This window comes from Pan paniscus, chromosome 1 (genome assembly GCF_029289425.2).
Source record: "Pan paniscus chromosome 1, NHGRI_mPanPan1-v2.0_pri, whole genome shotgun sequence".
NCBI classification, from domain to species: domain Eukaryota; kingdom Metazoa; phylum Chordata; class Mammalia; order Primates; family Hominidae; genus Pan; species Pan paniscus.
The window spans coordinates 25,286,719-25,311,355 of record NC_073249.2 but is presented as its reverse complement, the minus strand read 5'-3'; the positions used below and the strand labels follow the sequence as shown (position 1 = coordinate 25,311,355).

General features: G+C 43.9%; 1 protein-coding gene and 1 long non-coding RNA gene across 2 annotated transcripts in view; one reads left to right on the top strand and one right to left on the bottom strand.

Annotated features, from left to right (window-relative positions):
* The first annotated feature begins 2,657 nt into the window (after positions 1-2,657).
* LOC130541207 (uncharacterized) lies at positions 2,658-11,100 on the top strand. The gene is made up of 3 exons (XR_008955252.2): positions 2,658-2,947; positions 6,466-6,880; positions 10,489-11,100. It is a non-coding gene; the product is annotated as an uncharacterized LOC130541207 (long non-coding RNA).
* NVL (nuclear VCP like) overlaps positions 10,408-24,637 on the bottom strand; it is a 102,694-nt gene continuing 88,464 nt past the window's right edge. The window contains 4 exon segments of the mRNA XM_063597397.1: positions 10,408-10,727; positions 14,315-14,385; positions 16,293-16,381; positions 19,596-19,672. Coding sequence (XP_063453467.1) covers positions 10,683-10,727; positions 14,315-14,385; positions 16,293-16,381; positions 19,596-19,672 — 282 coding nt within the window. The 3' untranslated portion in view covers positions 10,408-10,682.

Genomic DNA, 24,637 nt, shown 5'->3' with positions numbered 1-24,637 from the left:
GCTAACACGCTGAAACCCTGTCTCTACTAAAAGTACTAAAAATTAGCTGGGCGTGGTGGCAGGCGCCTGTGGTCCCAGCTATTCAGGAGGCTGAGGCAGGAGAATGGCGTGAACTTGGAAGGCGGAGCTTGCAGTGAGGCGAGATCGCACCACTGCACTCCATCCTGGGTGACAGAGTGAGACTCTGTCTCAAAAAAATAATAAAATAAAATAAATAAAAAATCAGACATGACATAGGTCCTCAAAAAGTGTTGTTGGATTAATTTGCTTTTCATCTCCTTTTATTCATTTTTCTTTATTTTTCTCCACCTCCTATTTTAATTGTTTTTAGAAACTGGGCCTCACTCTGTCATGTAGGTTGGAGTGCAGTGGCACAATCACAACTCACTGCAACCTTGATCTCCTGGGCTCAAGCAATCCTCTTGCCTCAGCCTCCCGAGTAGCTGGGATACCACCATACTGGCTAATTCTTTTTCTTTTTCTTTTCTTTTTAAAATTTTTTAAATTTAAATTTAAATTTTATTTTACGTATTTATTTTTTTTGAGGCAGAGTCTCGCTCTGTTGACCAGGCTGGAGTGCAGTGGCACAACCTCAGCTCACTGCAACCTCTGCCTCCTGGGTTCAAGTGATTCTCCTGCCTCAGCCTTCTGAGTAGCTGTGATTACAGGTGCATGCCACCATGCCCAGCTAATTTTTGTATTTTTATTAGAGACAGGGTTTTACCATGTTGGTCAGGCTGGTCTCAAACTCCTGACCTCAAGTGATCCGCCCGCCTCAGCCTCCGAAAGTGCTGGGATTACAGGTGTGAGCCACTGCACCCGGCTTCTTTTTTTTTCTTTTTCTTTTTTTAGAGATGGGGTCTTGCTATGTTGCCCAAGCTAGTCTTGAACTCCTGGCCTCAAGGGATCTTCCCCCCTTGGCCTTCCAAAGTGCTGGGATTACAGGCTGAGCCATGGCCCCTGGCCCTGATCCCCTTTTCTAATATATGGCTTTTTAATTTGAAAAACTGATTTCCTTATACACCGTGAAACAGCATTTCTATAGCTCCCTGGACTATGCTAGTTCCCTCACCCAGTGTCTCCACTTCTAAAGTCCTCAGTTACTGTGAAACTCATTTATCTTTCTGCAACATTAATTTTGAGAAAGTTGAAGTGAGCAAAACTTCCTGGAATCTGAAAAGAAGATCCATTGTCCCCATACCAGGCTCACAATCAGCCAAAGGGGGAAGCAGATTTTCCTGTCTGTACAAAAGAAGGTAATTAGAATTTTGGTTGTAATAAATTATCTATAATCTCCTCTTTGAAGCTGTTTTAGAGAATGCTCCTGTAGGCCAGGGTCTTAGAAAGTTTCTTTTGAATGCCTTGACCATATTCAGGGCTCCTGGGCCCCTGATCATCAGAGAAGTATTGCTAAAACGGCTTCTGACCAGCAGTAACTAAATACCAGAGGAAGCCCCACCTCCAAAGCCTTATGGCTTGTCTGCAGACAGTCATGAAATCTTAGTTTGGTGGAAATGACATCAGATCTCTTCACTGTTAACTGTGCTTTGTGCCATAGAATAAAGTGATTCAGTTGTTCAATTATTATAAAAAGTCACTTGCTGGCCAGGTGCGGTGCCTCACGCCTGTAATCCCAGCACTTTGGTAGGCCGAGGAGGGTAGATCACCTGAGGTCAGGAGTTCAAGACCAGCCCGGTCAACATGGTGAAACGCCGTCTCTACTAAAAATACAAAAATTAACTGGGTGTGGCAGTGCAGGCCTGTAGTCCCACCTCCTCAGGAGACTGAGGCAGGAGAATTGCTGGAACCCGGGAGGCGAAGACTGCAGTGAGCCGAGATCGCGCCACTGCCCTCCAGCCTGGGTGATAGAGCGAGACTCTGTCTCAAAAAAAAAAAAAAGTAACTTGGTGCTTATCATGTGTCAAGTGCTATAGATGCCAAAATGAGGAGAGGACATGCTATTGTCAATTTTAGCCTAGCACTTAAATAGCAGATCTAGTATCAGTGCTGGTCAGTCCAGGTCAGCATAGAAGGCAGTCTGAGCTGAAAGCAGATGGAGGAGGCAAAGCTGATCAGGAAATGGTATTGAAATCCCAAAGCAGTCCCTGTGGGTGGTAGGGAGGAGACATTCTAGGAAGGGGGAACATCATGAGCACAAACTCAGAGGTGTGATAGAACACAGCACTGGAATGGAATGGCAATCAATCCAATCAAGGAAAGAGGAGGGACAGGTAGCAAAGGTGGGTTGATGTCAGATTACAAAGTCCGTGTGTAATTAGACTAATGAATTCATGCCCCTGAAGAATATTCCACAGAGAAGTGACATGATTTATTTTGTTTCATTTTTTTGAGACAGAGGCTGGAGTGCAATGGCGCAATCTCAGCTCACTGCAACCTCTGCCTCTCAGGTTGGAGTGATTCTTGTGCCTCAGCCTCCCAAATAGCTGGGATTCAGGCGTGCACCGACATGCCCAGCTAATTTTTTGTATTTTTAGTAGAGATGGGATTTCGCCATGTTGGCTAGGCTGGATTAATTTGCATTTTGGAAAGCAACTCTGGTTTCAGTGTACAAGAGATTTGAACAGGAGATTAACTAGGAAGCTAAAGTAATAGTTATGAAAGGTGATGAGAGCCTGAAATTAGGTCAGTGTCTATGAGAACAAAGGGGATGGATTTCAGAAACGTTTCTAAATCATAAATGACTGAACCAGAAGAACTGAAGCTGATGTCAGATTTCTCGCTTGGGTGATGAGGAACAAGGCAGGAAGAGCAGCAATGAGGATAGAGGTGGAAGGGCAGCTCAGGAATTTCCCTGGAGTTTTCCCATCTTGAGACTTCGGTCTTGGAAGACAGAATGGCTGTGACATAATGTGGACTTTTTACTTCCACCTCTAGGAAAGCGTTCTTTGGAACACCTTTGCTGAGTCTCTCTCTCCTCCGCTCAAGGGTAAGGCTTACTTGGTAGTGGGACCAGATTGCACAGTGTCAACAGGCTTTCTAAGGAAAATCCCAGAAGGCGGCATTCGTCCAGATAACCTTGCTGGCTGCATACATATTTGAAGCTTATGTGCACACATGGAGTTCTTCCAGAAAGAGAGAATGGCATTTGTGGAGGGTGAATCAATTAATTCAGCTACTGCTTTTTCCAACCTCAGTTTCTCACCATAAACAGACAGAACAGCATGAGCAAAGTATCTGGTGTTTTAGGGTAAAAAGAGGGAGGAAAGGGTGGCTAACTCATCCGCCAGGCGTACTAAAGCATGTGTGGTTCTTTACTTTTAAGCAACCCACACATTCAACATTGATATCCCTATTGTTTTTTATTTTCATAATATGTATTTATAGCACTTCTTCAGAATCAGATGAAGAATCATGATATACAGTTTTTTTTTTTTTCCTAAGGCGGACAGAGTCTCACTCTGTCGCCCAGGCTGGAGTGAAGTGGTGCGATCTCGGCTCACTGCAACCTCCGCCTCCCGGGTTCACGCCATTCTCCTGCCTTGGCCTCCCGAGTAGTTGGGACTACAGGCGCCCGCCACCACGCCTGGCTAATTTTTGTATTTTTAGTGGAGACGGGGTTTCACCATGTTAGCCAGGATGGTCTCGATCTCCTGACCTTGTGATCCGCCTGCCTCAGCCTCCCAAAGTGCTGGGATTACAGGCGTGAGCCACCGTGCCTGGCTGTATATACAAATTTTTACCTTAAGTTTGTTAACTTTTTTTTTTTTTTTTTTGAGACAGAGTCTTGCTCTGTTGCCCAGGGTGGAGTGCAGTGGCATGATCTTGGCTCATGGCAACCTCTGCCTCCCGGGTTCAAGCCATTCTCCTGCCTCAGTCTCCCTAGTAGCTGGGGTTACAGGCACATGTCACCACTCCTGGCTGATTTTTGTATTTTTAGTAGAGACAGGGTCTTGCCATGTTGCCCAGGTTGGTCACCAACTCCTGAGCTCAAGCAATCCTCCTTCCTCAGCCTCCCAAAGTGCTGGGATTACAGGCATGTGCCACCGAGCCTGGCTAACTTTGTTAACTTTTTAATACAAGTAAACATACTTGCAGAAAAGAGCCCAGATAGGCATATAGCATGATGGATCTTCACAAAGGAAACATGACCATGTAAGCATCACCCGGATCAAGGAGGGCATGGTTGGCACACCAGGGGCAGCCCTAATGCATGCTCCCTGCCAGCCACCACCCCCCCTAAGTAGCAGCCTACTAATGGAATCAATTTGCTTTGTCTTTGAATTTTATATATATTAATCAGTAGAATCACACAAGAACTGGCTTCTTTCAATCAACATCTATGAGAGTCACCCATGTTGTTGAAGCCAGTTTGTCATTGCTGGGTCGTACTACGTTCTAGTGTGAGAAAACACCACATTTATCTGTTCTACTGCTGATGAACATTTGGTTTGTTTCTAGTTTTGATCTATTATGAATTATGGTGCTATTTTGGTGAACATATGTATGCATATTCATTTATATGTGTGTAGGAGTGGAACGTTGAGCTATTCACATGTCTCTCTTTTTTTTTTTTTTTGAGATGGAGTCTCGCTGTGTTGCCCAGGCTGGAGTGCAGTGGCACCATCTCGGCTCACTGCAACTTCCACCTCCCAAGTTCAAGTGATTCTCCTGCCTCAGCCTCCCGAGTAGCTGGGATTACAGATGCGCAACACCACACCCGGCTAATTTTTGTACTTTTAGTAGAGACGAGGTTTCACCATGTTGGTCAGGCTGGTCTCAAACTCCTGACCTTGTGATCCGCCCACATCAGCCTCCCAAAGTGCTGGGATTTCAGGTGTGAGCCACTGCACCTGGCCAGCCACTGCGCCCGGCCGACATGTCTCTTTATCGTTTTTATTTTTTTGGGTCTTGCTTTGTCACCCAGGCTGGAGTGCAGTGGCACAAACATGGCTCACTGCAGCCTCAACCTTCTGTGCTCAAGTGATCCTCCCACCTCAGCCTCCCAAGTAGCTGGGACTACAGGCAGTCACAACCACACCCAGCTAATTTTTGCTTTTTTTGTAGAAACGGGGTTTTTTCACCATGTTGCCCAGGCTAGTCTGGAATTCCTGAGCTCACGTGATCCACCTGCCTTGGCTCCCAAAGTGTTGGGATTACAGGCATGAGCCACTGCACCCAGCTCTTTATCATTTTTCATATGACAAAGTCAAACTTCTTTTTATTTTTGAGACAGAGTTTCGCTATTGTTGCCCAGGCTAGAGTGCAATGGCATGATCTCAGCTCACAGCAACCTCTGCCTCCTGGGTTCAAGCAATCCTTCTGCCTCAGCCTCCTGAGTAGCTGGGATTACAGGCACACACCACCATGCTTGGCTAATTTTTGTATTTGTAGTAGGTATGGGGATTCATGTTGACCAGGCTAGTCTCAAACTCCTGACCTCAGGTGATTTGCCTGCCTCGGCCTCCCAAAGCGTTGGGATTACAGGCATGAGCCACTGTGTCTGGCTCATATGACAAAGTCAAACTTCTATTACCTGGTGAGCAAACATTAAAAATTCTTACCTGGAGGAGCTGTGCCCCAGCAGTCTAATTTGGACAAACATGTTGTTGAAGAACAGTTCATTCACTTCACTTTATTCAATGCTTCCTGCATGCCAGAATCCGGGCTGGGTGCTACAGAGACACTGACTGACAGAATCCTTGCCCTTGGCCAGGCACAGGGGCTCACGCCTGTAATCCCAGCACTTTGAGAGGCTGAGGTGGGCGGATCACTTAAGTCCAGGAGTTCAAGATCTGCCTGGTCAACATGGTGAAACCTCGTCTCTACTAAAAATACAAAAATCAGCCGGGTGTGGTGGCACGCGGCTGCAATCCTAGCTACTCGGGAGGCTGAGGCAGGAGAATCCCTTGAACCTGGGAGGCAGAGGTTGCAGTGTGCCGAGATCATGCCACTACACTCCAGCCTGGGCAACAGAGGGAGACTCCGTCACCAAAAAAAAAAAAAGAAAAAGAAAAAGAAAAACAAATGCTGATAATAGTGATAAGCGTAAGTCTCATAATCCAAAGCAAAAGTGATAAGGCTAGAGTCTGAATCGTGAGCAATACCATCTCACCCAAATCTATTTGGCTTCTCAGCTTTGGAAGGTGAGTAGTGCAATTTCAAATAGTGAGGGATTTGTCCGAAAAATGTATCCAAATCTATTCAGTTCCTGAGTTCAAACAGTGAGATCTAGAATAGTGACAGATACAAAGTATAGAATACTATACTTTTACCTAAGTTATATCTACTTATACTTTTTAGGGTAATAAGGCATTTTACAACATTTTTACCTTTTGGAAATAAGATCTTCCCGTAAATACTACTTGGACATGTTTTCAGCAATAACCTACATACAAACGTGAGAGGCCACCTGCTTCTTCCCACTGACACCAGCCCCTCCCTTATCCAGGCCTTTGTTCTCTGCTCAGGTCATTTACCTCCTTCCTTCATCTTCTTCACCTTCAGGATTCCGCTGACACATCGCATTCTTGGGAGAACCTTCCAATTCCAATTATGGACTAGCTGCTCCTACCCTGTGCTCTTCGCTTGGTGACTATTCTTATCCCTTTTCAGCCCTTCTCACACTGTTTTGTGACTGTCTCTTTATCTGTATTAAGTTGGATATGAATTTGGCTCCTTTCACACAGACCAAAATATAAATGGCTTAAGCAATATAAAGATCACACACACAAGTGAGGCAAATGACCATCTGAGGGGTGAGGAAACTCTGCCGCAAGGGTTGCCCACGATCCTGGTTTCTTGTGTTTTATTACTTTGTCATTCCCTAGGATGTTGTCTCCATTTACAAGGCCAAAACAGGTTCATCATCAGCTCATCACTCTCTAGTCCCGGGAAGGGCAGCATGGAGTTAAAATGACAGGTAGTACCTTCTTTTTTAAACAAGTTATGACTTTTCAAGGACATAGCCAGGGTCTTTGCTTCTGGGAGAAGGTGTGTTGAGTTCAATGTAGGCTGCCCTGAGTTAATGATGGGTTAATGCAACCCAAGTCACTTCCTTATAAGGATGTAACCAGAAGCTGTTCCCATCGCTTCTGTTTATATTATACTAGCCAGATGTTTGTTAGTCACTTTCCTGGCAGCAAGAGCCCTTCTTACTAAAAGGTAGAAGAAAAGAATGGACATTATAGGGCGATAAGCTCTCTGCCACACACACCACACTGGGCATTAAGTTCTGAGTTTGTTCACCATTATGTCAGTAATGCTCAGTACAAAGTGTTTAATGAAATGGCTAAATCTTTGACAGTGCTAGAACAGAGGACATAATTCCGGGAGTTTCTGAACAGAGGACTGGATCTTTTTCACAAGAGAAAGAAAAGTTAGACTGCTGTAGACCAGAATTCAGACTGTTCCGCGAGTCCCCTTGAACAGGCTCTGAACCTTGTTCTTTTTGATGAAATGGTGATAACTCTATTTGATCCCTAGTATGAGTTGGGAGCGTTAAGATAACATTTGGCAGTGTGTAGTACACAGATCATGCTGAAAAATATGATCTTCCCTTCCATTTGCAGAAGTGCTGGCAACGTCCACTGTCACATTACCTGTCGCAGTATCTGCCTGCTGTTCAACACGTACCATACCTGACTGGCAAAGCCAACGAACACGCAGCCAGTCTGCTCTCTTATGCATTCTACATTTTATGTCGAGGTTAAGCTAAACTACCAGCAAGTTGGATACTTAGACCTAACATTTAATAGTCAAGAAGATTTTTGCTTTTTCTCATAACCCACATCTATGATATACCTGTGTTTCTCAGGATTGGGTGGATGTCAAGCAGAGTTGAATCTGCTCCTCAAATTTAAGACCTTCTGGTGCATATTCCAATCTTCCCTTCATTCTTTTTTTTTTTTTTTTTTTTTTGAGACGGAGTCTCACTCTGTCACCAGGTTGGAGTGCAGTGGCACGATCTCGGCTCACTGCAACCTCTGCCTCCCGAGTTCAAGCAATTCTCTTGCCTCAGCCTCCCGAGTAGCTGGGACTACAGGCCATGCCACCACACCCAGCTAATTTTTGTATTTTTAGTAGAGACGGGGTTTCACCATGTTGATCAGGATGGTCTTGATCTCTTGACCTCGTGATCCGCCCGCCTTGGCTTCCCAAAGTGTTGGAATTACAGGCGTGAGCCACCGCACCCGGCTTCCCTTGATTCTTAATCACCTACCTTTAGTATGTGATCCTGATTTGCCTTTTTTTTTCTTTTTTGGTGCTCCCTCTTCTGGTGTCCTAAGGTACCCTCTTCTTCATGCCCTTTCACTGGGCATGGTCATACTCTGCTGAGATGTCTGAATCCTTCTGCGAACTCCTCAAAAAAACGAATGTGTGGGCTGGGCACAGTGACTCACACCTGTAATCCCAGCACTTTGGGAGGCCAAGGTGGAAGGATAACAAGGTCAGGAGATCGAGACCATCCTGGCTAACACGGTGAAACCCCGTCTCTACTAAAAATACAAAAAATTAGCCGGGCGTGGTGGCAGGCACCTGTAGTCCCAGCTACTTGGGAGGCTGAGGCAGGAGAATGGCAGGAACCCGGGAGGTGGAGGTTGCAGTGAGCCAAGATTGCACCACTGCACTCCAGGCTGGGCAATACAGCAAGACTCCGTCTCAAAAAAAGAAAAAAAAAAAGACTGTTTTATTGACCTTTGTAACCCTGATTTGCTTTTAGTAACATTTTTTCACCACATTCTTTTTGTAAATTTTTTTTTTTTTTGAGACAGAGTCTTACTCTGTTGCTTAGGCTGGAGTGCAGTGGTGCGATCTTGGCTCACTGCAACCTCCGCCTCCGGGTTCATGCGCTTCTCCTGCCTCAGCTTCCTGAGTAGCTGGGATTACAGGTGCCTGCCACCAGGCCCGGCTAATTTTCATATTTTTAGTAGAGACGGGGTTTCACCATGTTGGCCAGGTTGGTCAAGAACTCCCGACCTCAGGCGATCTGCCCGCCTTGGCCTAGTGCTGGGATTACAGGCATAAGCCACCGCGCCTGGGCTTGTAACATTTTTTTTTTTTCTTTTTGTAGAGATGGCGGTGGGGGGGGGGTCTCACTATGTTGCCCAGGCTGCTCTCGAACTCCTGAACTCAAGTGATCCTCCCACTTAGGCCTCCCAAACATGCTAGGATTACAGGCATGTGCCACTGTGACTGGTCCACATTCTTAAAAGTAGCCTAAAAATTTTTGTAGAATGAGGTGAAGTAAAAATTTAAGAAGAAAGAAAAGTAGGTAACCAGACCCATGTATATATAACTTCCGGATATATTGTGAGCAACACTGTAAATGATGAGTTGAACACAACAAAAATCAAGCCCTTCACAAAGTATTGCCTAGGGACTCATCAAACATATAGAGGCCAAAGGAGAGTCAAATCTGGGACAGTTTGAATATCATAATGATAATAATGGATAATATATTAAAAATAGTAATACTTGACTTTGATGAGGAATGGACTTTATAGAGTTTCAAAGTAACTTCCCATAAAATACACATACATTACAAAGTGAAAAAAAAGAGTAAAGATTAACTTTGTAGTGTGAGAAACCTGGAAGAACTACCTCAAGTGATCACAGTGAACATCATGAGTAACAGGACAAACTGAAATTGCATGCCACATGACAAGCGCACAGTGTCACTTTGTAATCTGCCAAAGATGCATAACTTGAGTCTAATCACAAGGAAAACATCAGACACATCCACACTTAAGGAATTTTACAAAGTAACTGGCCTGAAACCTTCACAAGTGTCAAAAGTCAAACCTGAAGAAATGTTCCACGCTTAAAAGAGATTAAAGAATGTAGCAACTAACTGCAGTGGCCTCCTTTTAAAGCAGTGGTCCCCAACCTTTTAGGCTCAGGCACCGGTTTCGTGGAAGATAATTTTTCCACAGACAGGGTCAGGGAGGTGGTTTCAGGAAGAAACTGTTCCACCTCAGATCATCAGGCATCAGATTCTCATGAGGAGGGTACAACCTAGGTCCCTCAAGTGCACAGTTCACAACAGGGTTCACGCTTCTATGAAAGTCTAATGCTGCCACTGATCTAACAGGAGGTGGAGCTAAGGCAGTAATGCTCGCTCGCCCACCACTAACCTCCCACTGTGCGTCCTGGTTCCTAACAGGAGACAGATAGGTACCTGTCTCCAACCTGGGGGTTAGGGACCTGTTTTAAAGGACATTATCAGGACAACTAGAGGAACTTGAATGGAGGAGGATTAGATGGCAGTGATGTATCAATGTATTAATTCCCTGACTTTGATGGCCGGTTATGTAGGAGAATATCTTCAAGTATAGGAAATACACATGACAGTATTTGGGAGTGATAGGGCATCAGGTTGGCACTTATTCCTAGATGGTTGTGGAAGGCGGGGGAGGAGATCTCTGTAACTTTTCTGTATAGTCAAAATAGTTCAAAGTAAAAGTTTTATTTGAAAAATGTAACAGTCATTTTATTTCAGCAGTTTAAAAATTGTCCTTTTTCTTAAAGAGGAAGAAGGCATTTTCACACGAGGCTGGCCAGATGGGAAGAATCTTCAGCTTCAGCTTGGCCTCATTCATTTGAAAATAAAATGTTTACATGAGGCCGCGCCTGTGTCCAGCTGAAAGCGGGTTCTTCAGAGCGTGTGGGGGATTCTCTGCCGGCTTGATGGGCTAGCTCCTCTAAGCTGGCTGCTGGAGATGTCACCGGCTGAGGGACTCCTGCAAACGTTCATACATGATTTGATCCTGAAAGGAGGGAGAACACAGAATACAGAGCCCGTCACTGCTTGTTTTGGGCTGAATGGTGCCCCCCAAAATTCACATGCTGCAGTCCGCACCCGCAGGACCTCAGAATGTGATTGTAACTGGAGAGAGGGTCTTTATAGAGGAGACTGGATTAAAATGAGGTCATACAGGTAGACTCTTATCCAATATGACTGCTCTCCTTACAAAAAGAGGGGATTAGGGCACAGGAGGGAAGAGCATGTGCGCAGAGGGAAAAGCACATGCAGGCGCTGGGAGAAGACAGCCATCAGTGAGGACAAAGGCTCCAGAAGAACCAACCCTGCCCAACACTCTCCAGAACTGTGAGAAAATAAATTTCCCACTTTTTAAGCCACCCAGTCTGTGGTACTTTGGCATAGTAGCTCTTGCTGACTAACTTACTGTTAAAGAGAGGTGATATTTTACCTTCCTGCATCTAAATCCTAATCTAAATCCTACACATGCTCCCTTCCACAGGGGACTCCATGACATTCACAATCGTTGACTCAAGTTTTCCTAAAAAATCAGGTCAAGAGTCTTATGTCTATCTAATTAGTGAAGAAAGCACAATTCTAAACTACACTGAATCCAGATGGAAAGGAGGCAAAGGCAGAAGCTTCTTTTTTTGTTTTTTGAAACGGAGTCTCACTCTGTCGCCCAGGCTGGAATGCAGCGGTGCAATCTCGGCTCACTGCAATCTCTGCCTCCTGGGTTCAAGGGATTCCCCTGCCTCGGCCTCCTGAGTAGCTGGAACTACAGGTGCGCACCACTACGCCCGGCAAATTTTTTGCATTTTAGTAGAGATGGGGTTTCACCATGTTGGCCAGGATGGTCTCAAACTCCTGACCTCATGATCCACCCGCCTCGGCCTCTCAAAGTGCTGGGATTACAGGCGTGAGCCACTGCGCCAGGCCGGGAAAGTAGAAGCTTCTTACACTACATTAACATTCATAAGAAACTGCCAGAATGGGCCAGGCGCGGTGGCTCACACCTGTAATCCCAGCACTTTGGGAGGCTGAGATGGGTGGATCACGAGGTCAGGAGATCGAGACCATCCTGGCTAATATGGTGAAACCCTGTCTCTACAAAAATACAAAAAAAATAGCTGGGCATGGTGGCGGGCGCCTGTAGTCCCAGCTACTCGGGAGGCTGAGGCAGGAGAATGGCGTGAACCTGGGAGGCGGAGCTTGCAGTGAGCCGAGATCACGCCACTGTGACAGAGCGAGACTCCGTCTCAAAAAAAAAAAAAAAAAAAAAAAAAGAAATTGCCAGAATGTTTTCCAGTGTGGTTGTACCTACATTTTCAGCAACAATGTATAAGAGTTCCAGGCCAGGCGTGGTGGCTCAGGCCTGTAACCCAGCACTTTGGGAGGCTGAGGCGGGCCAATCACCTGAGGTTGGGAGTTGGAGACCAGGCTGACCAACATGGAGAAACCCTGTCTCTACTAAAAATACAAAAAATTAGCCGGGTGTGGTGGCACATGCCTGTAATCCCAGCTACTCGGGAGGCTGAGGCAGGAGAATAGCTTGAACTCAGGAGGCAGAAGTTGTGGTGAGCTGCGATTGTGCCATTGCATTCCAGCCTGGGCAACAAGAGTGAAACTCTGTCTCAAAAATAAATAAATAAATAAATAAATAAATAAATAAATAAATAAATAAAAAGAGTTCCAGCTGTTTCACATCCTTGCCACCATTTAGTGTTGCCAATATTTTAAATTTTACTCATTGTGGTAGGTGTGTAGTAGAATCTCACTGTGGTCAAATTAAAAAAAAAAATTTTTTTTTTTTTGAGACGGAGTCTCGATCTGTCGCCCAGGCTGGAGTGCAGTGGTGCAATCTTGGCTCACTGCAACCTCTGCCTCCCAGGTTCAAGCGATTCTTCTGCCTCAGCCTCCTGAGTAGCTGGGACTACAGGTGCGCAGTAGCTGGGACTACAGGTGCGTGCCCAGCTAATTTTTGTATTTTTAGTAGAGATGAGATTTCACTATATTGGCCAGGCTGGTCTTGAACTCCTGACTTCGTGATCGGCCCGCCTCAGCCTCCCAAAGTGCTGGGATTACAGAAGTGAGCCACCGCGTCTGGCAAATTAACATTTTAAATGTTGGGTGGCAATTCCACTCCTGTGTATTCATCCCAAAGAAATACTTGAAGTGTGTTTTTTCTTCTGTGTTTATTTGTTTGTTTTTGAGACAAGGTTTCGTTCTGTAACCGAGGCTGGAGTACAATTGTGTGATCATGGCTCAGTGTAGCCTCAACCTCCTGGGCTCAAGTAATCCTTCTGCCTGGGTCTCCTAAGTAGCTGGGACTACAGGTGCATGACACCATGCCTGGCTAAGTTTTAATTTTTTTGTAGAGACAGGGTCTCACCATGTTGCCCAGGCTGATCTTGAACTCCTGGGCTCAAGCCATTCTCCCACCTCTGCCTCCTGAGTAGCTGAGATAACAGGCATGAACCACTGTGCCCAGCTCCAGAGTGATTTTTTTTTAACCCTTCTCCCACCTATGGTGAAGATGTTTTTATTTCCCTGAAATGTATGGGTAAGTCCCTATGGCTTAGTTTGGGTACAGTCTAGCTCCAAGAAATACAAAGCCATTTATCAAAAAGGGTAGAGTAGGTCAAATAATACTTAAATTAGATGATTAAAATTCTGAGATTGTGGGCTGGGCGCAGTGGCTCACGCCTGTAATCCCAGCACTTTGGGAGGCCAAGGCGGGTGGATCACGAGGTCAAGAGTTTGAGACCAGCCTCACCAATATGGTGAAACCCTGTCTCTACTAAAAATACAAAAAATTAGCCAGGCGTGGTGGTGCACACCTATAGTCCCAGCTACTCAGGAGGCTGAGGCAGAAGAATCGCTTGAACCCAGGAGGCGGAGGTTGCAGTGAGCCGAGATCATGCCACTACACTCCAGACTGGGTGACAGAGCGAGACTCTGTCTCAAAAAACGAAAAAAAAAAAAAAAAACCTGAGATTATGGAGGCAGAGGAGGTCATTCTCTTTCTGAATAAAGTTGTTAGAGAATCTAGTTAGGAAAACTGTGTTCCAGTCCCTAAGAAACATATAAAATTAAAATCTCTCAAGAACATTCTCACAAAGGCAATTATTTTGCTTGTTTTCAGATCAAAATGAACCATGTAATTTCTTTTTAGGGAGTAGAAGTAGTATACAAAACAATCTGTAAAAGAGTTTAATTCAGCCGGGCGCGGTGGCTCACGCCTGTAATCCCAGCACTTTGGGAGGCAGAGGCGGGCGGATCACGGGGTCAGGAGATCGAGACCATCCTGGCTAACATGGTGAAACCCCGTCTCTACTAAAAATGCAAAAAATTAGCCGGGCATGGTGGCGGGCACCTGTAGTCCCAGCTACTTGGGAGGCAGAGGCAGGAGAATGGTGTGAACCCGGGAGGCAGAGCTTGCAGTGAGCAGATATCGCACCACTGCACTCCAGCATGGACGACAGAGCAAGACTCCGTCTCAAAAAAAAAAAAAAAGAGTTTAATTCATGAGGTCATATCTACTGGTCTAAAATTCTAGTTTCCTTTCTCTATGCATTTAACAGCATTGCTTACCTTTTTTGATATAGATGATCCTACTTTCTTGAAAGCTTCTTCAAAATGCTTATGACTAACCTTGAGTTCACCTATGGAGCAAATGCACAAATATACACATCTCAGTATCATATGGTAACTGACTTAGAACTTAACTTCCTTTGAAAGACTTCAAAACTTTCAAGGGGTCCACTAAAGAGATCAGTGATGAGATGGGCTCTATTCTTTTTCAGAACAGTATTCTAGCCAGATATATTCTGCTCATCAGATTTTAATCCAAAACCACCCAAAGAGATCTGCCACTCATAAGTTGGTAACTTTTTGTAGGCCTCTTTGCATTGTTTAACTTAATGGTGATGCTTATGAAGAAGAGCCAGAATTATTCAGATAATTCAAATAAATTTAACTGGGAATAGAAAGTAGGATTCCATAGTATTAATATTTAAGAGTATGCAACACACAGTGAGATCTTATGGAGCCATAATATCATAGAATATTTTATATATAATATATCTCAGCACTGGTTTAGAAGGGAGCTTTAGGTCGGGCGCGGTGGCTCAGGCTTGTAATCCCAGCACTTTGGGAGGCCGAGGTGGGCGGATCATGAGATCAGGAGTTCGAGACCAGCCTGACCAATATGGTGAAATCCCGTCTCTACTAAAAATACAAAAAAAATTAAGTGGGTGTGGTGGCACATGCCTGTAGTCCCAGCTACTCGGGAAGCCGAGGCAGGAGAATTGCTTGAACCAGGAGGTGGAGGTTGCAGTGAGCCGAGATCGCGGCACTGCACTCCAGCCTGGGCGACAGAGCAAGACTCAAGTTTCGAAAATAAATAAATAAATAAATAAAAATACAGACAGGGAGGCCGGGCGCAGTGGCTCACACCTGTAATCCCAGCACTTTGGGAGGCCGAGGCAGGCGGATCACGAAGTCAGGAGATCGAGACCATCCTGGCTAACATGGTGAAACCCCGTCTCTACTAAAAATACAAAAAAAAAAAAAATTAGTCAGGTGTGGTGGCCGGCGCCTGTAATCCCAGCTACTTGGGAGGCTGAGGCAGGAGAATGGCGTGAACCCAAGAGGCGGAGCTTGCAGTGAGCCAAGATCGCGCCACTGCACTCCAGCCTGGGTGAGAGCGAGACTCTGTCTCAAAAAAAATAAAAAAATAAAAATAAAAATAACAAAATAAAAATAGAGACAGGGTTTTGCTCTGTCACTCAGGCTGGAGTGCAGTGGTGCAATCATAACTCATTGCAGCCTCGAACTCCTGGGCCTCACCCTCCCAAGTAGTTAGGACTATAGGCATGCACCACCATGCCAGTCTAATTTTTAAATTTTTTATAGAGATGGCATCTTTGTTTGTTGCGCAGGCTGCTCTCAAACTCCTGGGCTCAAGCAATCCTCCTGCCGCAGCTTCCCAAAGTGCTGGGATTACAGATGTGAGTCACCACACCCAGCAGACAATTTTTTCCCCCATATGCACTCAAATAATAACATTAAAGACACTGTCAAATGTGAAGGATGGTGCAAAGCTTTTGAGATGGCCCCAAAGCATCACATAACACAATAGACAGATTTTATATTTTGAAAGGAAAGTCTCAACATATGGAAAGTTATTCCAAATTTCACTTCTCTTGTGTATTTTCTAAGCTCTCCAATTTAGGCTGCATTTTAACAGGCAAGTAGATATCACCTTAGCAAAAGAATACGTTTTTCCAGAATTGATAAGCAGCCCAGACTCATGATGAAGACAGCGAATGGATCCATTTGCCTATAGGGACAGTACTCTTTATTAGAGAGGTACTAAATAACTTTGCTATTATTATAATTGTCAGCAACAGAGGTTACCTAATATTTCAGAACAGCTTCTAACAGTCTTATTAGAAAAACGTTAGCTTTAATATCATAGATAATAGACACTAGAAAATGGTCATTTTCCAGGGCAACAGTGGTTTTAAGTATCATAATTAGAATTGAGAGATTCTGGAGAGAATTGTACCTTTTTCATTTCCACTCTTCTGTCTTGCCATTTCCTGTCTCAGGGCACAGATAGAAGCTTCTCGTACCAAAGCAGAGAGATCTGCGCCCCTACAATAAAATAATAGTTATTTACTTATTCTTAGATACTGCAAAATCCCAGAAAAAAACCCGGAAAACAATTTTCATATAAGTCATATATTAAATAATCAGGAGAAAAAGTGACCAATAAAGACGAGAAATAAATTGATTATCAATCAATAGAAAAGAGCTCTTAGCTTTTATATAAGATATTTCTAGGCCAGGTGCAGTGGCTCACGCCTATAATCCCAGCACTTTGGGAGGCCGAGGTGGGTGGATCACTTGAACAGGAGTTTGAGACTAGTCTCAGCAATATGGAGAAATGCCATATCTACAAAACTACAAAAAAATTAGCTGGGCATGGTGGCATGCGCCTGTAGTCCCAGGCACTGGGGAGGCTTAGGTGGGAGGATCACTTGAGCCCGGGAGGTGGCGGTTGCAGTGAGCCAAGATCACACCACTGCACTCCAGCCTGGGTGACAGAGTGAGACTCTGTCCCAATTAAAAAACAAAAACAAAAAAAACTAAACTCAAGAAGAAAGGAAATTATGGAGGAAACAATACAATGCATAAAGGGCTAAAGTGCTGACTAGCATATTCATGTATTACATAATGTCTAAAGTAAGCTTATTAAAAAGTCATTTATGGGCTGGGCGCAGTGGGTCATGCCTGTAATTCCAGCACTTTGGGAGGCTGAGATGGCAGAATTGCTTGAGCCTGGGAGGCAAAGGCTATAGTGAGCCTGGGTGACAGAGTGAGACCCTGTCTCAAGAAAACCCCCCAAAAAGTCACTTGAGGCTCCAAGTTCAGAAGGGAAAAATACAAACCCTGGAAAGTCTTTAATGCACCTGATTCAAGTTAAAACTGAATGAACACATCATAAGTTACTTAAAATATGACAAATACAAACAGGCCTTCACTTATTTAATTAGTTCATGTAATAATATGCTGAGTCAGCACAGTTCTGAGTTCAATGAAAGACACTCATGTTGACTGGAGTTTCACTACATTACAGCTGTAACAGGATTCTTAGAGATTATATGAGAAAGAGTTTGAGTTTGGGGATAAAAACGTCACTTCTATGATTCACAAGTCTTGGAAAGAAAAGATGAAAATGAAAAATAAATTTTTTTAAAAAACCTCATCTCTGGACACTAAACTTATTATATAATGTTGATAATCCCCATACTATATAAATTTTTTTTTTTTTGAGATGGAGTCTTGCTCTGTCACCTAGGCTGGAGTGCAGTGGTGTGATCTTGGCTCACCGCAACCTCTGCGTCCCGGGTTATGAGTGATTCTCCTGCCTCAGACACATACTATATAAAAGACCCACAGAGCTTAAATTTTTAACTGAATCTGGTGTTTTGTTGGCTAAATGTTAGGGTTATAACATTATTTAATAATCACATACCTGCTGGGGTATTCATTCCTTCCCATACTATGAAATCTAACATTGGTGGAAACACCATTAACTAACACAAACAGATAGCTATAGACTGTAGAAGTGTAGTGTCTCTCAAACTGTAATTATAGTGGCATGAAAATCCAAAATGTACACCATTCAACTTTAGCCCTAACCCCTTCACAGACTGATAGCCTACTTGGTATATCCAAAAGATTTAGCCCAGGGCAAGTTCTGCCACCAAAATCACCTGTTACTCACCGAAAATCTTGTCAGATTTGAGCACTTAAAGCTGTATTATTATTATATTTTTTTATAGAGACGGGGTCTTACTATGTTGCCCAGGCTGGTCTTGAACTCCTGGCCTCAAACAATCTGCCTGCCTTGGCCTCCCAAAGGGCTAGGATTACAGGTGTGAGCCACTGCTCCCGCCCTTAAAGCAGTAAACTACTCAAGTAGTAGTCTCCTAAGCATAAGGCCATTTCTTTATTTTTAATTTTATTTATTTTTATTTTTTGAGATGGAGTCTCGCTCTGTTGCCCAGCCTGGAGTGCAGTGACACGATCTCAGCTCACTGCAACCTCCACCTGCTGGGTTCAAGCAATTTTCCTGTCTCGGCCTCCCTAGTAGCTGCGATTACAGGTGTGCACTACCATGCCCGGCTAATTTTTGTAGTTTTAGTAGAGACAAGGTTTCACCATGTTGGCCAGGTTGGTCTCAAATTTCTGACCTCAAGTGATCTGCCCACCTCAGCCTCCAAAGTGCTGGGATTACAGGCGTGAGCCACTGTGCCTGGCCACATCATTTAAATAAAGACTGGTATGGATTTGATTCCTAATTAGGGGGTGAGGCACATCCTATTTAAGGGGAGGTAGGGGCATTTACATCTGCCCCTCACCACCCCTGCCTGAGACTCTGATCAGTTTCTCTTCACTGAGAATCCCTGCAACATTGGAAGGACATAACAGGGAAAAAAAAAGGGCCGGGTGTGGTGGCTCACTGTAATCCCAGCACTTTGGGAGGTTGAGGCATGAGGGAGTACTTAAGCTCAGGAGTTCATGACAAGCCTGGGCAATATGGCGAGACCCCAAAACTACAAAAATTTTTTAAAAAAATTAGCTGGGGATGGTACCAGCTATTCAGGAGGCTGAGGTCAGAGGATTGCTTGAGCCCAGGAAGTCAAGGCTACAGTGAGCCATGATCATGCCACTGTACTCCAGCCTGGGTGAAAGAGGGAAACCCTGTATGGAAAAAAAAAAGAAAAAAAAGAAACAAAACGAAAAGCCGGAGGGGGCATTGTCTCTGTTAGTTAAACTTGAGTTTCATTTCCTCCCTCTGTGTCCCCAAATCGGGAAAGTTAACAAACAAATTTACTTCAAAACATATGAAGAAAAACTAATAACTGTAACAACCACAAACATAGGAAGGATGAAGGCAGAAATGTCAGATTTCCTGATGTTACTACAGGCTATGTGGAGGTGAAAAGACATGCGGTGAAAATGCATCCCGAGGGCTGCAAAATGTGGCACTTGTAGATTAGTCTCTTTTAAATGCTGACGCACCAGTACAATTTGTAAAGGACAGCAGTGCTGGTTAGGGTAGGTTAAGTACCAAGAGTCAACATATGAAAGGACTCCCCTGTTCCCAGGAATTCCTTCAGGGCCTCCAAATGTGCAGTCTCTTCTCTAAGAAGGGAGATGCCAGACACTTTATGTGCTTCATGGGATACCTCATTTAATCCTCCCAACAATCTGCTGAGGTGAGCATCATCACCCCTCATTTTATAGATGAGGAAATTGAACCCCAGAGAGTGAATTGACTTGAGATTTAAACACTTACGTATAGCAATCACAGCGAAGGTCACCAGCAATTGCTTCCAAATTTACATCTGCATCCAGTGGTGGTTTGGTACCATTCTAAGTAAGAGAGAAAAATGATTTTTCATTGGAGCTTTAAAGACCATGCCGGGCGCGATGGCTCATGCTTGTAATCCCAGCACTTTGGGAGGCCAAGGTGGGCAGATCACCTGAGGTCAGGAGTTCGAGACCAACCTGGGGAACATGGTGAAACCCCGTCTCTACTACAAATACAAAAATTAGCCGGGCGTTACGGTATGCACCTGTAGTCCCAGCTACTCGGGAGGCTGAGGCACGAGAATTGCTCAAGCCCTGGAGGTGGAGGTTGTAGTGAGCAGAGATCATGCCACTGCACTCCAGCCTGGGCGACAGAGTGAGACTGAGTCTCAAAATAAAGATAAAGACCATATTCATCTACATAATAGGTTCTTAATAATGGCTGTTTGACTAAATGAGTATAACTGACTTCCAGACTGGTGCTGTTAAGGTTTATACAAATTTCGATGTTGAGAAATGAGGCTAAGAAGCAGATTCCAAACTTGAGAAAGCTAAAGGCAAACAATTTATGCTCATGAAGTTTGAGGAATTTGTGTACAGCTGCAGCAAATACTAAACACCATCAACAAGAATGAAAACCAGCACCTCGATCTTTCCAAAGGTGAAGAAACACATTTCCTTTCCAGCTTAAATATGGCAAATACTTAAGCAATGCTTAGTGTTGGTGTGAGGCTGGCTAGGACGGAAGAAATAATACTGAACCTGGCCAGGAGAGAAGGAGCAGTATCTGCTCTAAAATAAAAGCACAAGGCACTCTAAGCTCAGTATATTCTTTCTTAATCATTTAGCTAACACTCAATCTTGATTTTGGTGCCAATTCCCCTTCAGCTCATTTCAAGACACATTAGCAATGACAAGTATGTAACTTAGAACTCTTAGAATTTCTCATGAGACTGGATGTAGAGAAAAAAAATCAACCCAGAATTTTAACACTTAACCCAGTAACTTGCATGCATACATTATGTTTAATAATATTTTTAGTGACAAACTGCAGAGGCAAACAAAACAAGCTTTTTCTTCCCCCCAGGGTCTTGCTCTGTCACCCAGGCAGGAGTGAGTGGAACAACCACAACAGACTTGACCTCCTCGGCACAAGAGATCCTTCTACCTCAGCCTCCCGAGGAGCTGGAACTACATGCCACCATGCCTGGCTAATTTTTTTTTTTTTTGAGACAGTCTCGCTCTGGAGTGCAGTGGTGCGATCTTGGCTCACTGCAACCTCTGTCTCCTAGGTTCAAGCAATTCTCCTGCCTCAGCCTCCTGAGTAGCTGGGACTACAAGCACATGCCACCACGCCTGGCTAATTTTTTATATTTTTAGTAGCGATGGAGTGGCGTGTGCCTGTAATCCCAGCTACTCGGGACACTGAGGCAGGAGAATCACTGGAACCCGGGAGGTGGAGGCTGTAGTAAGCCATGATCACACCATTGCACTCCAGCCTGGGTGACAGTTGGAGAGTTGGAGACTTGGTTTCAAAAAAAAAAAAAAAGAAGAAGAAACACACACAAAAGTGAATAAACACAAGCCATTAAGCTTTTCTCTTTTCTTTTTTTTTTCTTTGAGACAGGGTCTGGCTCTGTCATCCAGGCTTAGTGCAATGGCGCAATCCCAGCTTACTGCAACCTCCACCTCCCGGGCTCAAGCCATCCTCCCACCTCAGCCTCTTGGGTAGCTGGGACTATAGGCACCCACCACCACACCTGGCTAATTTTTGTATTTTTTGTAGAGATGGCGTTTCACGATGTTGCCCAGACTGATCTCAAACTCCTCAGCTCAAGCGATCTGCCCGCCTTGGCCACCCGAAGTGTTGAGATTACAGGTGAGGGCCACAGCACCTGCCCAGTAAGCTTTTCTTAGTGTAAAACGTCAGCCTGGCAAAGTGCTCCAGGCACAGGGTTCGGCGACCTGGCTGAGAGGACTGGAGCTGCCGGCCTTGTGCACTAGTTACCTGTTGCTCTGCCCACACTCACATACCAGCGTCTCACTGCCTCCCAGCAGGGCATGTTCAAGAACTGCATAAATTATACATCTGTTAGTTGCTATCACTAAATAAAATGGACATGTTATCTACCACAGGTTCAAGAAACAGTTAATTTCCCATTCAATCCATTTTGACCTGGGACACAAACTATGATCTTAGGCAAACAATCTTGTGCTTTTTTCTCTAAGTAATAAAACTAAAGGGTCAGAATGTAGGATTGCTAAGCATCTTTTAGTGTAAACAATTTTCAACCGAGTCAGGATAGTGGTCAATCCTGGGGGCAGGCAGAAGTGGGTAGTGGCTGGAAGTAGAAGGGCAGCTTTTGTCGGTGTGGGAATGTTCTATTTTATTGTGGCAAAACATACAAAAAACTGACCATTTCAACCATTTTTCTGTGTACAGGTCAGTGGCATTAAGTCCACCCACATTGTTGTATCACCCCTATCCGGCTCCAGAACTTTTTTATCTTCCCAAAGAAAACAATGCATCCATTAAACACTAACTCTCCATTCTTCCTGCCCCCGCCTCCCAACCTCTGGCAGTCACCATTGCACTTCATAATTCTATGAATTAGACTTGGAGTGTTCTCTTTCTTGATCTGGAGACTTTGTAACAATTCATGGAGCTGGACATTTACCACTTTTAAATTTTTTTCTTGAATCTCTAAATCTACTTTACATTTACCACTTTTAAATTTTTTTCTTGAATCTCTAAATCTACTTTACATTTACCACTTTTCTGTAGGTGTATCATACTTCAATAAAAAGACCTAAACAGTGGAAGTAACACTGGGCGAGGAATTAGAAAACCTGAGTTCTAAAGTTCAAATTTGCAACTGAATGGCCCTTATAGAACTTTGTTAATCTTTATTATTTAATTTTTTAAATAAAGTATCTTAATAGATAAGTATCTTATTTCCAGATGAGTATATATAATTTTGTGCTATATTTGAGAGGGGAGGGGGGCATCAGTGAACATATAATAGTGATTTCTTAAAATGAAGACTAGCGTAGACTTTCTTGCTATGGTGGTGGGGCTGCCACATTAGGTAGGAGCCCTTGTTAGGTGCTTTCTATGATTTTAAGAACCTATCAACTTACCTCGACTGTCACACTGTCACATTAACTGTACGGATCTTCCCTAAGGACACTCCGCGTGCTGTTAGACAATCTAATCTCAAACTATCCAGTGCCCTGTTTTAATCAAAAGCTGAATCATAAGAAGACAATTCTTTTATACTTCTCAATATCTAAATTCTACCCTTGGGTTAAGCTGGACCTCCACAAGGTCCTGTGCATCCTCAGAGTGCATTTCTTGAACCTTCATCAAATTGTATTTAATGAACTGGCTTTGAGTAATACCCTCAGTTTATATTAAGAAAATGACAAGCCTCAGTCCCAAGAGGCTTATTGTGTTTGTGTCAGAAATACTGTTAAAGACATTGTGCATTGCATCTTAGTGTTCTCTTTGTGAGGACCCAGAGGAGGAACTTTTCTTTTTTCTGTCTCACTCTGTCACCAGGCTGGAGTGCAGTGACGCAATCTCGGCTCACTGCAACTTACGCCTCCCAGGTTCAAGCGATTCTCCTGCCTCAGCCCCCCAAGTAGCTGGGATTACAGTTGCCCGCCACCACGCCTGGCTAATTTTTTGTATTTTTAGTAGAGATGAGGTTTCACCATGTTGTCCAGGCTGGTCTTGAACTTCTGACCTCAGGTGATCCACCCACCTTGGCCTCCCAAAGTGCTAGGATTACAGGCGTGAGCCACCGTGCCCAGCCAACGCTGGGTAGTTTTTGTATTTTAGTAGAGACGGGGTTTCACCATGTTGGTCAGGCTGGTCTCAAACTCCTGACCTTGTGATCCGCCCGCCTCCACCTCCGCCTCCCAAAGTGCTGGGATTACAGGCGTGAGCCACAGCGCCCAGCAGAGGAGGAATTTTCCTCACATTTGCATAATGGGAGCAATTGTCAGCTTTCTATTCTTAGCATATCCTTTGTTTAAGAAAAATCTTTTGTGAAAGAAAGCTCAGTATATAAAGGAACACAATAAATAAATGAGGTGGGGTATGAGCTTCACAAAACGAATTCACTGTTATATGTTTAGATACTCTCAGAAGTTTCCTAATTCTTAGAAGATTAAACCTTTAGAAAAAGAAATAATTTCAAGTACCCTCACTTGAAAGAAAGTAACAAACTGTCCTTTTTTTTTTTTTTTTTTTTTTTGAGACAGAGTCTCGCCCTGTGGCCCAGGCTGGAGTGTGATGGCGTGATCTCGGCTCACTGCAAGCTCCGCCTCCCGGGTTCAAGAGAGTCTCCTGCCTCAGCTTCCCAAGTAGCTGGGATTACAGATGTACACCACCATACCTGGCTAATTTTTTCTATGTTTAGTAGAGACGGGTTTCACCATGTTGGCCAGGCTGGTCTCAAACTCCTGACCTGGTGATCCACCCACCTTGGCCTCCCAAAGTGCTGGGATTACAGGCACAAGCTACCACGCTCAGCCAAACTCTCCTTTTTTTGAGGGCATGAGGTGTGCTCTACCTAGGATACCTCCAAAAGTTTCATTAGCAACACTACTTTCTAATTAGTAGAAATAAGGGCTAAGGAATCTTTGGATCACTGAAATCTAACTATTCTTTAATTGAAATGTGGTAATGTTTCTGACTTATAGTAAGAACTAAAATGAATTCTATTTATTCTCAAGTGAGAGCAAAGAGAAAAATTTTAAATGGCATAATAAAGAGCTTATAAAACAAAATATGAGGATTTTTGAAAATCATTTATTGAAATGGTACTAGGATATTTAGAAGTATTTAGAAGCTTAAATTAATTTGGTTTTTCTTTATGACATTATCTCTATTACGATAATATTATATTATTTTTTAATAAAGGCCCTAATGGAAATCTCAAATAGTTTGGTAACTATAGAAAGCTAAGCTAAAGGAATTATTAAAAAAAGAAGGAAAATAGTCTCTTAAGGAAATTATAG